Source organism: Pipra filicauda, unplaced genomic scaffold (genome assembly GCF_003945595.2).
Source record: "Pipra filicauda isolate LSUMZ 115617 unplaced genomic scaffold, ASM394559v2 scaffold736_size123286_pilon, whole genome shotgun sequence".
In the NCBI taxonomy this organism is placed as follows: domain Eukaryota; kingdom Metazoa; phylum Chordata; class Aves; order Passeriformes; family Pipridae; genus Pipra; species Pipra filicauda.
Window position 1 is genome coordinate 55,980 of NW_024104905.1, and position 15,832 is coordinate 71,811.

The following is a 15,832-nucleotide window of genomic DNA, read 5'->3' on the forward strand; positions in this document are numbered from 1 at the left end:
AAGAGACCTTGAATACAAAAGTTCCATCTCTACTGTATTGAATCAGAAGAGCTGGGGCTGCAGAGCAGAAGCTTAGTCTGAAGTTAGAATAATTGTACCTGTGTTTTCTATTTCTACCATCACACCTGGGAAAGTTCTTTTCCACTGCAGGAATCCTCATTTCTATGGCCCAGCACACAATTCCCAGCAGAGATGCAGGGAAGGGCCTCCAGAGCTGCCTGAATGCCCCCTCCCCAAGACCTTTGGGGGCTCTTGCCCCCCACTCCCTGTCCAGGGCTCTGCTGCCTGGAGCTGTCCCTGCCAGCAGCTGCTTCCCTGGGCCCAGGGCTGAAAAAGTGACACTGATGCTGTCTATAAGACAGTTTTAATGTCTGACACTCTCAGGTTCAATCTCCTCTAATCTAACAGAGTTCAAGTTTCAGTGTCTCCTCCTGTGCTCAGAGATTATTTTTCTCTGTCACAGTCAGCACCCAGACAACCCAGAGTATAACACTGAAAGAACTGGTTCATTCTCTTGAAGGTACCCCCTGTCTGTCTGTGCCTCTTGCAAATACCTTCTGGGAAATTTCCTGCTTTGATCTGGAGCTGTGACCAGCCCTCATACCTTCAGCCCACTTTGGAGATCAGAAGGACTCTGCCCTGCTCTGCCCTCCCAGGAGTTGTTCCTTCCCCACAGCCCTTCTCCCCCAGCCCCGTGGCAGCTCCTTGGCCGGGCTGAGAGCTGCCCCTGGCAGGCAGCAGAGTCCCTGCCCCAGCACACAGAGCCCTGGGGGCAGGACCCTGCTCTGCCCCACAGCCCTGGGCACCCCTGGCTGCACCCCCACCTTCCCACCCCACAGCCAGCCCTGCCACAGGGAACCTTCTGGCCCTGGGCCTCTGAGGGGGCAGCAGCAAGTCCTGCTCTGCAGCAGCTTCTCCTGCTGCACCCCAGCAAATCCAGCAGAGCCATCCTGACAGCTCCTGCCACTGCTGCCATTTGGCAGCTGGCAGAGGCACTTGCAGGAACTCACCTGCACTGCTCTGCAGCCACAGCCTGACCGTGGCAAAGGGCTGGCAAGGTTCCTGCCCTGAGCAGCTCTGCGCTGTCCTCCCACTCCAGGATCCCTTGAACCTCCTGCTCCCTTCTCCTCTCTGCCCTTGCTGCCTGCAGCTCCTGCCCTGCTCTGCCATGTGGCCACTTCCCCTGCACTGCAGCAACTGGGAGAGTCCTGCTGAAAGATCCTAGAAGCTGTGGGATGTGCCAGCTTGTTGAACTTTCCTACAGCCAGGCAAGTTGAACTTTCCTACAGCCAGAGAATTCTTCGTTGAAATCCTGAGAAGGTTTCTCCCATAAGTGAGAACTCAGTCACCTCCCAGCCCAGGCTGCCTCTCATCTCTCTGCCTTCTCTCCTGTGCCCTGGGTGCTGCAGGCAGTGCCCTCAGCCCTGTTGGACTGTGCAGAGGAGCTGCTCACCAGCAGAGCTGTCTCTTTGAAGCTCTTCTTGCTTGCCAGGAGCTCCCTGTGTGCCAGGAGCCCGGCCCAGCTCAGCAGCACAGCAACAGCTCCTGGCAGCCCTTTCTCTGCCCCTCTGGGCTCCCTCCAGCTGTCCCTGGGGCTCCAGGGGAACCTGCTGGCACACAGCTGAAGGAAATAATGATGTGCCTTCTCTCAGCTGGGCACAGACACTTCTTTCAGCACTGTCATTTTACCAAACAGACACAGAGTTAAGTCCAAGAGTCCCCTTTTCATGTCCCATCATTAGACAGGAAACCCAGACAGAGCCCAGGAGGGATCTCCTTCACCTGCACTGAGGGAAGGGACTCAGCTGAGTCAACAGAGGTGTCTCCTTGTGGCTCTGCAGACCTGGGGCCAGAAGGACACTCAGCTCCCTCCACAACCCCCATGGGCTGGGATTCCTCCTGCCCCAATTCAGTGGGCCCAAAACAGGCCCCTGCAGGTGACTCCTTGTCCCAGCTCCCATGGCAATGAAGGAAGACCAAAGCCAGGAGTGACCTGCTGGGACACAAAGCCCTGGTTCCTTCTGAGGGGCCAGAGGTGACCGAGATTCCTGCTGGGAACTGCAGGCTCCAATGGAGCAGTTCCCAGGGACAGGGCAGCAGCTGTGGGATCTTCTTGGAGGCTGCTGGGACATTACTTTGGCCAACTTCAGTGGCAGAAGGTGCCCACATGTAGGACAGGGGAACCTGTCACTGTTCCTTCTGTCCAGGGCAGCCCCTAGAGGTGTTCAGGTGACCAAATGGAGTCAGGTGGCACAGGGAGAGAGGTCTCTCTCCTGTTCTTTAGCAGGGTATTTTCTACATGTCCTCAGAGTACAATGGCAGTTGTCTCCTGGACATCCCTTCACTGCTGAACCTAATTGAGGGCAGCTGAGCCTGGATTGAACAGCCAAAGAGGGGCCTGTAGTGCCAGGGGAGGTGCCAGGGCTCTGCAGCACAAGTGCAGCAGCTGCCATGGACAGCACAGGGCCTGTGCAGGAAGCCCGTCCCCATTCCCAGCAGTTGTGTGACAGGCACCACCCAGGGCTTCTCAGACACACTGGGTGCCTTTGGGGCAGGGAGTGAATCCCAGCCCTGCAGGGACACAAAGGCTGTCCCTTCTCTGCCCAGCCAAGGCCGGGCCAGGCACGAGTCCAAAGCACATCAGCCCAGGCTGTCCACACTTGTTTCCTCCCTCTGCTGGCTCTGCTCTCCCCCAGCATTTCAGCAGCATGTGCTGATCTCCTCAGGGATCAGGTTTGGGATTTTCCCCCTGGGCCTGAGTCCCAGCACGTCCACCCCCAAGGCCATTGTCAGCAAAGCCTCTGCACAGCCCAGCTCTCGGGGCTTTCAGAGCAGCTTTCCCCACTGCAAGTCTGTTCTTACCCCGGTGCCCCCGCTGAGGGGCTGCAGCCAGACAGGCCCCAATGTCCTGCGTGTGGGGCACAGGCAGGAGGAGCTGCAGCCCCAAGTCTCTCTTCATTCCACTTGCAGGCAATAACAGCCCAGGCCTACTGAGACAGTTCCCAGGTTGCAGGGCTGTGATGGGTTGGGAGAGAAGGCCAAGGAGACACAGGAGAGAAAGAGCAGGAGAGAGATGTCCTCAGCGGGAAGATGCTTCTTGGACCTGTGCAGCTGCTCTAGGGGATGAACAACTTGGGTGAACTTTTGTGGGTGAGGGTCAGAGGAGAGAGTGGTTTGGGTGACCTTGTGGAGTGAGACAAAGAGCCCATTCAAGTTGGCTTTGATAACCCTGGAATTCACTGGAAAGGCACCACGACAGGATGCAAAGAGTCCCAGAGGTTTGTGCAGAGTCTTGGTGAAGACACCCCTTGGCACACAGGCCTTTAGAGCACAGCTGGCAGGTTGGTGAACAAGGGGGAGGCTCATCTGCATCTGCTTCTGTCCAAGAGGAACCAAGCGGTTACCATAGTAACTGACTGTAGCTATGGGAATGTATGCTGGTTGCCATGGTAACCGACCATAGCAACAGGAATGTATGCTGGTTGCCATGATAACTGCCCATAGCAATGGAAATGTCTGATGGTTGCCATGGTAACCGACCATAGCACTGGGAATGTATGATGTTTGCCATGGTAACTGACTGTAACAACAGGAATGTATTCCGGTTGCCATGGTAACTGACCATAGGAATGGGACTTTATGATGGTTGCCATGGTAACCGAGCATAGCAATGCGAATCTGTGATGGTGCCATGGTAACAAACCTTTACAATGGAAATATGTGATGTTTGCCATGGTGACTGTAGCAACAGGAATGATTGATGCTTGCTGTGGTAAACGACCATAGCAATGGGAATGTATGATGGTTACCATGGTAACTAACCATGACAATGAGAATGTATGATGGTTGCCATGGTAACTGACTGTACCAAAGGGAAATATGATGGTTGCCATGGTAACTGACCGTAGCAATTTGAATGTATGATGGTTGCCATAGTAACTGACTGTAACAACTGAAATTTGTGATGGTTGCCATGGTAACTAACTGTAGAGAAAACTGTATGCTCGTTGCCATGGTAACCGACCATAGCAACGGCAGTGTATAATACTTCCCCATAGCAATTGGGAAGTATTATGGTTCCTGTGGTAACTGACTGTAGCAATGGAAATGTTTGCTGGTTGCCGTGGTAACCAACCATAGCAATAAGAATGTATGATGGTTGCCATGGTAAGAGGTGAAAGCAATGGAACTGTGTGATGGTTGCCATGGTAACTGACTAACGCAATGGGAAATGTATGATAGTTGCCATGGTAACCAACCATGGCATAAAGAATGTATGCTGGTTGCCATAGTAACTGACTGCAGCAATGGGAAGTATGATGATTGCCATGGTAACTGACTGTAGCAATGGGAATGTATGCTGGTTGTCATGGTAACTGACAATAGCAATGGGCCTGTATGATGGTTGCCATGGTAACCAACTGTAGCAATGGGAATGTATGATCTTGCCATAGTAACTGACAGTAGGAACGGGAATGTGTGATGGTTGCCATGGCAACAGACTGTAGCAACACGACTGTATGCTGGTTGCCATGGTAGCTGACCATAGAAACTGGAATTCAGATGGTTTCTCTGGTAACTGATCATAGAACGTGGCTAAATGATGGTTGCCATGGTAACTGATTGTAACAGTGGACCATATAATGGTTGCCATGGTAACCAACTGTAGCAATGGGGATGTGTGATGGTTGCCATGGTAACCGACCATAGCAATGGGAATGTGTGATGGTTGCCATGGTAACCAACCAGATCAATGGGAATGTATGATGGTTGCTATGGTAACCGACCATAACAGTGGGGATGTATGGTGGTTGCCATGGTAACAGGAATGTATGATGATTGCCTTGGTAACTGACCATAGCAATGGGACTTTATGATGATTGCCATGGTAACTGACTGTAGCAATGGCAATGTGTGATGGTTGCCATGGTAACTGACTGTAGCAATGGGAATGTGTGATGGTTGCCATGGTAACCAACTGTAGGAATGGGAATGTATGATGGTTGCCATGGTAACTGACCATAGCAAGTGTATTGTATGTTGGTTACCATAGTGACCAAACATAGCAATGCGACTGTATGATGGTTGCCATGGTAACTGATAGTAGCAGTGGGACTGTATGATGGTTGCCAGGGTAACTGACTGTAGAAATGACAATGTATGATGGTTGCCATGGTAACTAACTGTAGCAACGGGAATATATGCAGGTTGCCATTGGTAACTGACTATACCTCTGGGAAGCATGATGTTTGCCATGGTAAGTGACCGTAGAAATGGGAATGTCTGGTGGTTTGCCATTGGTAATCGACTGTACCAGTGGGAATTATGATGGTCATCATGGTAACCGACTGTAGCAATGGGAATGTATGCTGGTTGCCATGGTAACTGTCCATAACAATGGAAATGTCTGATGGTTACCATGGTAACCGACCGCAATGACGGGAATGTATGATGGTTGCCATGGTAACAACCATGGCAATTGTAATGTATGATGGTTGCCATGGTAACTGATCGTAGCAACAGGAATGTCTGATAGTTGCCATGGTACCTGTGTGTAGCAATGGGAATGTATCATGTTTGTCATGGTAACTGACCATAGAAACGGGAATGTATGCTGGTTGCCATGGTAACCAACCATAGCAGTGGGAATGTATGATTGTTGCCACGGTAACTGACTGTAGCAATGAAAATGTGTGATGGTTGCCATGGTAACTGCCCTTAGCAATGGGAATGTACGGTAGTTGCTGTGGTAACTGACTGTGGCAATGAGAATATATGCTGTTTGCCATGGTAACTGACCACAGCAGTGGGGATGTATGGTGGTTGCCATAGTAACTGACCGTATCAATGCAACTGTATGATGGTTGCCATGGTAACTCACCATAGCAATGCGACTGTATGATGGTTGCCATGGTAACTCACCGTAGCAATGGGAATGTGTGATGGTTGCCATGGTCACTGACTGTAGTGACAGGAATGTATGATGGTTGCCATGGCAACAAACTGTAGCAATGGGAATGTGTGATGGTTACAATGCTCGCCGACTGTACTGACAGGCATGTATGATGGTTGCCATGGTAACTGACTGTACCACTGGGAAGTATGCTGTTTGCCACAGTAATTGACTGTAGCAATGGGAATGAATTATGGTTTGCATGGTAACCGACCATAGCAATGACAATGTATTATGGTTGCCATGGTAACTGACTGTGGCAATGGGAATGTACTCTATTTGCCATGGTAACTGACCATAGCAATGGGAATGCATGCTGGTTTTCATGGCAACTGTGATTCACTTAGACTATGAGCACGATATTTTCATCTGCAAAAACATTAGTGAGTGTCCAGAGATCTCCCAAGATGGGGTTTAAATGTCTCAAGCACATGAGCACTAGAGAGGGGCTAAGGAGCTGTGGCCTCACTGGTGTGGAGATTGAGGACAGTACAGGACAGCCCTGAGAGGGCTTGAAGGGTGGATTTAGAGATGGTGGATCCTTTTGTCAGAGCAGAAAAGAGCATGAGAAAGAAAGAATTAATGCCAAGTGCAGCTGGGGAGGTCCCAAGTAGACATGAGTGTATCGGGGAGGGGTTACTTTATCAGGGAAAAGGTCTGAGATATACAGACACGAAAAACGGACACCGTTGCTAGTTCAACAGAAAAAAACAATATTTATTACAAAAAGGTGGCCAAGAAAATGAACAAACCCAAAAGGGGGGAACGAGGAGAGGAATAAGCCCCCAGCACGATCTCCCCAGTTACCCAGCTGTTGCCCATAAAGTTATCTTACCAACCTAGCATACCTATAATTACCCACAGCAGGAGCAGCATCCTCGGAGAGTCAGTAAGTTAACAAGCTGGTAAGTGCCAAAAGGCAACGTTGTCCTTGAACTAAACTAGCTCTCGCCAAGGAAGCACTATCTGCTTTTTAAACAATTAATTGAGAGACCACAACCTCCCAGGTGTGGCCAGCACCACCCCGCCAGAGGCCCTCAGTCCCACCCCCGGTTATGTCAGTGCATCTCTTCTGTGCACGTGTGAGAACGTTGGAAATCCACACACGCATGCACAGAGTGTTTTGGGGGTCTACCTTAACTGAGTCTGGGGTCAAGCCTTCCTCACTTCATCATCACTTTCTCCTCCAAATGCCCTTGACGGAAAAGTAACCAATCACAGAACACCAATTTAAACAGTTTATACAAAAATCTCTCTTCAAGGACAACTTTCCCATTTATCAGTGCTTGCTTTCCCATAACTTGGCAGGGAAAGAGCAAAGCTTTCACAGGTGGCAGGGCCAAACACAGACCAAAAGTATCAGCATAAATTCCCCCTGGTACACATGAGGAAAAAGGAATTTCACTCCATGGAAAATGCTGTGCTGGAACACGTCACCCAGAAAGAGTCTGGATGAGCCCAAGGCTTTGTGTGTGCAGGAAGAGCCAGGGAGGACGCAGAGATGTCAGTGCAGGAAGGTGCCAGCCAGGGGGGGCAGCCGGGGGGATGACGACAGCCTGCAGGGAAAGGGGCAGGGCATGGACACCGTAGGACAGCCTGGGCTGGAGAGGAGACAGGGAGGGGGAGAAGCTGAAAGGCCCTGACACAGCCACCTTCTGCAGGCCTTTGGCCAGGGCTGCTGTCTGTGCCCCTGATGCCAGGAGGAGGGGAGTGGCCCTTGCAGCCCTGGGGCCTCATGGCCTCCTTGTCCCTGCTCAGCAGCCTGGCAGGTGCCACCCCATGGTCCTGCCCTTGGCATTGCACATCCCACATCCCAGTGCCCCAGGAAGAGCCCTGAGGAATGAGGTAGGGACAGGATGTCCCTCCCAGGGGCTGGGGTCAGGGCTTGGCCCTTTGGATTAAGGAAACAAGTCAAGGTTTGTTCAGCATCAGAGCCACCTTTCCCTTGCTTGTCCATCCTTGTCATCACTGTCTGCACTTTTCTGCTCTAACTGGAACCTGGGGACACGTTCTCAGTTATGTCCCTCAGTGAGACTCATTAGCACCAGGAGAAACTTCAGTGTTTCAATCTCAGTTTGACTTCCTGAAAAGTTGTTTGAACTTCCTCTCAGGGACTGAGTCTCATGTAAACAACATCAAACCCCCCTGAGGGTCATGAAATACCTGGGGCTGTTGCTGTGCTGCTGAGCTGGGCCAGGCTCCTGGCACACAGGGAGCTCCTGGCAAGCAAGAAGAGCTTCAAAGAAACAGCTCTGCTGGTGAGCAGCTCCTCTGCACAGCCCAGCAGTGCTGAGGGCACTGCCAGGGCAGCTCAGGGACACCAGCAGGGCACAGACAGAGCTTCAAGGGGCTCAGCACTGGCAGGAGGGCTGAGAGCTCCCTGCAGGAGGAATCTTGGCAGGGCTGCACATGGTGAGTCTGTGGCTGCAGGGCAGTGCAGGGGCAGCTCCTGGAGGCATCTCCTAAAGCTGGCCCAGCCCCAGCTGATGGGATGGGTGAGCAGGGGCTGTTTTGGGGCACTTTGGAAGAGCTGTGAAGCCGGGGGTGCAGGCAGGGCTGCCCAGGGCTGTGGTGGGGCAGAGCAGGGTCCTGCAGCCCAGGGTGCTGTGCTGGGCAGGGACTCTGCTGCCTGCCAGGGGCAGCTCTCAGCCGGCCCAGGGAGCTGCTGCCAGGGCTGGGGCAGAAGGGCTGTGGGCAAGGAGCAAACCTGGCAGCTGAGGGAGAACCTTTTCCATGTCTCAGGTTTACAGGGTCAGACCAATACATCATAGTGAATGGAGAAGTTTTTGCAAAGCTCACAAAAGACAGGGGCTACAGGAAGGGAATTAGTTCTGAGGTGTGTTTCCTGCTTAGGCATTGTAGCAGAGACATTGTTCTCTCAGTTCAGGAGGCTGCACTGAAATTCCAACTCTTTTACTCTCAGAGGTGAATATTTCAGGCAGTGTCAGAAATGAGCACAGGACCCTGGGCAGTGCTGAGCCTTCCCTTGGGGATGGGCACTCTCCTGTCCCAGCCCTTGGCTTTTCTGCAGGAGGGCTCCTGTCCTGCTCTGTCCAGCACAGCTGCACCTCTGGGCTGGCACAGGGGACACTTCACAGAGCTGCCCTTTCAAGCAGCGCTGCCCTGCTCTCAGCACAGATCTTGGTGGGGTTTTTAAAGATGAATCTGTGTGTGAAGTCATCTTCAAGACAGCCTAAGGGAAAGTGCAGAGCAGATGGGAAACACACTGAGAGGCACTGCAGCTCTCCTGGCTCTGCAATAAGCAACGGAGATCTCAGCCCTTCTGCCTGTCCTGTCTCAGCACTCTTCAGATTTCTAATCAGAAAAATTTACCCCTAACCCCCCCCCCCCACGTGTTATGACTGTAACCAAAAAACCCAGTCAAAACTATTTTAAGGATACACTGTGCTTCTCTTCTGCAGCCCAAATTTCTCCAAGACAACAGCACAGGAATTGAACTTTCCATCAAAGCTGGGTTCCATGTGACATCCCCTGTGATCATGAGAGCTGTCCCAAACCAGCTCCATGTCTGCACTGCAGCAGAGCAAAGCTGAGGCCTTGGCAGCACATGGGCAGAGCTCCTGCTCCTCACAGAACCCTCAGAGAGCACAAACCAGATAAAAGAAATGCCTTGACTTGGAGGGGATTTCCCTGAAAGCTGCACTGGCTTTGCTGAGAGGGGGCTGTCTTAATTGTTCCCTGTGCTTTCCTTTTCTTAACAGACCCTGTCCTAATGAACAGCAAATGCCCAACAGCAGCTCCCTCACCCAGTTCCTCCTCCTGGCATTCGCAGACAGGAGGGAGCTGCAGCTCCTGCACTTCTGGCTCTTCCTGGCCATCTCCCTGGCTGCCCTCCTGGCCAACGGCCTCATCCTCAGCGCCGTAGCCTGGGACCACCACCTGCACACCCCCATGGGCTTCTTCCTGCTCAACCTCTCCCTCACAGACCTGGGCTGCATCTGCACCACTGTCCCCAAAGCCATGCACAATTCCCTCCATAACACCACAACCATCTCCTACATGGGATGTGCTGCACAGTTCTTTTTCTTTTATTTCTTCATCTCAGCAGAGTTTTCCCTCCTCACCATCATGTGCTACGACCGCTACGTTGCCATCTGCAAACCCCTGCACTACGGGACCCTCCTGGGCAGCAGAGCTTGTGCCCACATGGCAGCAGCTGCCTGGGCCACTGGCTTTCTCTATTCTCTGCTGCACACAGTCAATACATTTTCCCTGCCCCTGTGCCAGGGCAATGCCCTGGACCAGTTCTTCTGTGAACTCCCACACATCCTCAAGCTCTCCTGCTCACACTCAGGCTACCTCAGGGAAATTGGGCTCATTGGGGTTAGTGCCTGTTTAATATTTGGTTGTTTTGTTTTCATTGTTTTCTCCTATGTGCAGATCTTCAGGGCTGTGCTGAGGATCCCCTCTCAGCAGGGACAGCACAAAGTCTTTTCCACGTGCCTCCCTCACCTGGCTGTGGTCTCCCTCTTTGTCAGCACTGGCGTGTTTTCAAACGTCAAGACCCCCTCCATCTCCTCCCCATCCCTGGATCTGGTGGTGTCAGTTCTGTACTCAGTGGTGCCTCCAGCACTGAACCCCTTCATCTACAGCCTCAGGAACCAGGAGCTCAAGGATGCCCTGAGGAAAACAATGACTGGATGCTTTTCAGGGGCAATTATGTGCCAGGTTTCTGATGTGTAGCATTCAGAATGGGACTCCTTAATGACCCGGCCTTCCTGCTCAGGTTTGTCGTGGAGGTCATCAAGTTGTTCTTGCAATAATTTTCTGTGCAATGAAATATTATTATGCATCTGCCTTCAAATTTAGTGTCTACTCATTGAATTGGACCCAGAGATGTATAAATGATGAATTGTACTGGCTGAGTATTTAAACAAAATAAAGGACTCCGCAGTGCCTTCTTTGTCCAAGACCCTTCTACTTAAATGTTCCTAAAGGACAGCACACTGCAGGACAGGGTGTATTTGCAAACGGGAAGGGGACAATAATCCCAGCCCAGCAGCACTGCCAGGGAGCAGCAGGGCTTGGTCTTTGCAGAGCTGCTCTCTTGCCACTTCCACACTGTCCTCCTGAGCCCCTTTCTCGCTGTAAGGCCTGAGTGCTCTCTGAGCACAGTGCTGGGGGCTGGAAGCCCTTGGAACACAGGCAGGGACAGGCCCTGGGAACTTGTGAAGCGGAGCTGGGCTCCCTTACAGCATCTCCAGGATGCTGTGGGATCTTCTGAGGCCACTACATGCACTGGGTCACTTCTTCTGTGACCTTGCTCCAGGGCTGGAACTCTCCTGCAGTGACACCATGACACTCCTGCTCTCTGCTTTCCAGGTTTCATTTTCAGATCCAGTCTTCCCTTCCTGTTCCCAGGGACATCCTGTGAGTGCTTCAGAGCTGCCATCCTGAGGCAGCTCCTGCCCAGTGTGGGCAGGCACAAGGTCTCTCCCCCTGCTCCTCTCACCTCCCCAGTGCCACTGTTTTCTGCAACCTCCTCATCCTTGCCCAGCACAGCCCTCCTGGCACAGTTGGACACAGCCCTTGTTCTACCCCCTCCTCAGGCACCTGCCCAACCCCCTCAGCTCCAGCCTGATGGCCAGAAACCTTCAGGGCAGGGAGGCACTGGGGAAAATGCTGAGGAAACCTTTCAGCTGCACTCAAATCCAATTGGAGGGGTTGGCCTCAAGGAAGAAATCTCTTCCAATTCTCCAGAACCACCAGGACAACCTGTGTTGTGTCCTGGGCACTCCTCTGGAAGTGTGGGATATAGAAAAGGTTTTGGTGTCAGGGATATTGAGAAGGCTGGGCAGTGTCACTGGGAGACCTCTCCCAAACCCTTGGAAAGGCCAGAGCCATCCCAGAGCTTCCTGGGACCTTGGCAAAGGCAGACATGGAAGCAGTCTGCCATCAGGGCAGCAAGGAGGGTTGGCAGAGTTCCAGACTGCTCAGGCTCAGCAGGGAAGGGGATAGGGCAAGTCCTGCTGCAACCATTCCCAGGCATGGGAAGGACAAGTCAGGGATTGCAGAACCCCTGTGGGAGGGAATAGAAGGGGATGTTGTGTGCCCAGACTTTATCAAGGCCCTTGACATGGTCTCCTGTGGTCTCCTTATGGCCAGACTGGTGAGAGCTGGACTGAAGAAGTGGAAGATGTGGTGGGTGGGAAGTTGGTGAATGAAGAGTGTCAAATAAAATCCATGGTACAAAGACCTCTTGGTAGTAAGTTCCTGGTGAAATCCCTCAGTGAGCAGCCCTTGAACACCACTAGAGAACATCTTTTTTAGCTCTCTGTACAATGGGTTAAAATGTATTTTCAAGTCCTTTGTGGATGATGCCAAATTGCAGGGAGCCCTTGAGCAACCTGTCCTGGTTTAAAGACACATATTGGGGTGGGAACTCTAATAAAATGAACTCAGTCCCCTTTTATTCCCCACCACTACAGGGAGACAAAATATAAGGAGGTATAAGTGAAAAGAATAAGAGTTACTGACAAGAAATACAGAAGCAAAACCAGCAATACCAACAGAAGAGTTCAAAGCTACAGCAGAGAGAGAAATTGCCTCCTCTCTCCCCCCCAACCCAACTCCCTTTTGTTGGGAGATGAAACAGGGATCAACATGTTTCCCTTCTCCCTTTTCCCCCTGAATGAACAAAGAACAAAAAAGAAAACCATGAGAAAGAGGGGGCAAAGCAAATGTGGGAAACTCTCTGGTCTGAGATCAGTTGTGCTGCCCAAGAACACGCTGACTCCAGAGGTGTCCAAGCGGGGCAGAGCCGGCGACTCCGGTCCGTGCGGCGGCGGGGGGGAGGCAGCGGCTCTGCTTGATTCCATGGAGTTCTGGGGAGGCACAGTGGGCCCTTGGTTCCAGGAGGCTCTGAGATGTCCCAGGATTCCTTTTGTTCCAAAGAGACCGTGCATGTCACAATGGTCCCTTGGTTCCATGAGATTCCACAGTGTCCCTGCATTCCTTTGGTTCCATGAGGCCCTGCATTGTCACAGGGCCACTTGATTCCGTGACATTACAAAGAATCAGAATGGTCCCTTGATTTAAGGCCAACTGATCATGGGGTTGCCTTGGGGGGAGTGTGGGCACCCAGACAAGGGAGTTGTCACCCCCCTGGACTCAGCCCTGGGGTCACCACATCTGGACTGGTCTGTCTGAGTGTAGGGCTCCCCATTCTGGAAGGATGAGGAAGAACTGGAGAGGGTCTAGAGGAGATCTGACAAGAAAGAGCTTTTCTCTGCATTGGAAATACAATGAAATCTTCACAAAGAGTAGACTGGAAAGTTCAGACTGAAGGTGAGGAAAAAGAAATGTCACTCAACGGGGACCCTTGTGCTGCAAGAGGTCACTCAGAAGGAGGCAGGATCAGCCCATGGCTTTGTGTTCCAGGGAACAGCCAGAGCTGGTGCAGAGACATCAGGGAGGGTCTGGAAATGCTGCTGGGAAGGGGTGGGAAAGCAGGAGGGGTGTGTGCAGCCTGCAAGGCCAGAGCAGCAGCAGGGCCAGGGCAGGACAGCCTGCAGGAGAGAGGGCCAAGGGCTCTGGCAGGGCTGCAAGGCCCAAAGGCACCCAGGCCTTTGTCCCCTTGCCTCTGGCAGCTGCCTCTGCCACTCAGGCCACCACAAGCAACTTTCCTGGCAGGTTCTGCCCTTGGGTTCTGCCTCGCCCCTCCCTCAGGAGCCTGGCAGGGGTTGCCCAGTTTTGGGCCTTTGTTGTTCCTCCCCCTCCCATCCCAGTGCCCCCCAAACAGCCCTGAGCCAGCCGGGAGGGACAGGATCTGCTGGGCCAGGGCCTGGGGCTCAGCCCTTGGCCTTTGTGCTCCACAAAACCAAGGCAGGCTTTGCTCAGCATTGCAGGGGCCTGCCCAGAGCCTTTGTCTGCCTGCACTCCTGGCCTCCAAGGAGCTGCTCCAAGGAGTCCCTGTGGAGGCTTTGGCAGTGCCTGCCCTCAGTGGGGCCCAGCAATGCTTCAAGGCACTTGGACTTTGGCTTCTGACTTCTTCAGCAGCTGCTTCAATCTTCTCTCAGCACCTCAGGATCATGGGCTGGGCTGCAAAAACACCGTGGGGCTCATTAAATTCCAGAAATCCCTCAGGATCTCTTTGTCTTCCTTTAATTGTCTTCAAGGCAATTTCAAAACAAGTCTTCAAAATTTGTACTTTTTTTGTTTTATTTCAATTATGGATATTTTGTAGTTCAGAGAAGAGGTGATAGAGGTGTTCTCCAAGTGATCTTGATGCTGAGTGTCTCCTCAGGAGATCCACACTGACCCTGGATGATCAACCTTGCTCCTCACCCCCCAGTCTTACCAGTTCTGACATGGCCCATCTTGGACTGACAGCTGATGCAACTCCAAACACACCGTGGGACCCATTAAAACATTTGAAAACAAATTATTTTTCTTTCTTTAATTGTCTTCAAGACATCAACAACTAATTAGAGTTGTTTTGTAGTTTAGCTAAGGAGGAAGATTTTAAAGTGGACGTCACGAAAAAAATATATTTTTTGATGAAAGAGAATGATTTACACAGAGCCTCGGGATGCAAGAGGGTCAGGGCAGAAAGGATTTGGACACAAATATAAGGGGGCAAAAGAGATTAGTAGCATTTTATTATTGACCAGTTTAACAGTTATCAAGTGATTCAATAGCATTTGTTACAATTTTAACAGTGACTGATTGGTATATTCACAACAGCAACATTCCCACCACAGTGAATTCACACCCACACCCAGGTAGAGCTGTGTGGACACATCAATAGCTGGGTGTGGAAACGTCCCTCTCCAACAGTGTTCTTGTTTTCAGGGAAACACTCCCCCAAATCCCTTTGTGTTTCCCAACAGACAAGGGTCACAGCTGGAGGAGTGTTTGTTGAGGGGGATCAGAATTGTCCTGGGCACCAGCGAGGGTCTTTGGAGTGTCACAAACTGGAGGGTTCCCGAGCTGGGAGAGGCTGCCAGAGGTGTCCCACTGAGAGGGAGGTGCTGGGGAGCTGCCAGGGCCTCCCTCAGCCCCGCTGGTTGTGGGCTCCCAAGGGGACTGGCTTTAGTGATCTGCTGAATTTCCATCCTGGTGTAAGGAATGACTGGAGTTTCCCAAATATTTTGGAATTGTATCCAAACTGTTCCATTTGGGTTACAGGTCAGGTAGGGAATTTTCCAAGATTTTCAGAGGATGACTGATTATCCTGTGTTCCCCAGTTCTTACACCCATCCCAGTCAGCTGGATGGTTTATTGACAATGTGTCCCGAGGGGCGGCACCTCCGATGCCATAGAAACCCCTCCCCTGGATTAGGAAACCTTTGGAATTCAGGAGCTGTTCCAGTGGAGCATGACAATGAACAGCAATTTCCCTAAAGCCCAGAGCCCAGCAGAACAAAGGCAGGCCCCATCAGTGTCAGAGCAAAGGTCCCCCATCCCTGTGTCCCTGTGGCCGCTGAGGCGGCAGCGCAGGCCCGAGGCGGTGCCGGGTCCCGGTGCAGCCGGGGCAGAGCGGCGGCTGCGCGAGCGGCAACCCCGGCGGTGAGTGCGGCAGCCCCGTGGGAGCGGCGGCTTCGGGCACAGACGCCGGCGGCAGCCGCTGTGGCTCGTGGAACCGAGTGGCCATTGGGACACTGCAGGGCCTGCTGGAATCCAGGGGCCGGTGGGACACTGGGGAGCCTCTTGGAGCCAAGGGAACCCTGGGATATTCTGGAACATCCTGGAATCAAGGAGCCATTGTGACAGTGAGGGGCCTCATGGAACCAAAGGAACCCTGACAGTTTTTGGAACCTCATGGAATCAAGGGACCTTTACTGGCAGGATGCTCTGATAATACCTAAACAATGGTCAGAGAATGCAAACAATTCAAGGTCTCTGTGGTGAGTTACT

General features: G+C 52.2%; 1 protein-coding gene across 1 annotated transcript; it reads left to right on the forward strand.

The window, feature by feature from the left end:
* The first annotated feature begins 9,697 nt into the window (after positions 1 to 9,697).
* Positions 9,698 to 10,657, forward strand: LOC120324872 (olfactory receptor 14J1-like). The gene has a single exon (XM_039389526.1). It carries the CDS (start codon positions 9,698 to 9,700, stop codon positions 10,655 to 10,657), a length of 960 nt encoding a protein of 319 aa, XP_039245460.1.
* Positions 10,658 to 15,832: the final 5,175 nt, after the last annotated feature.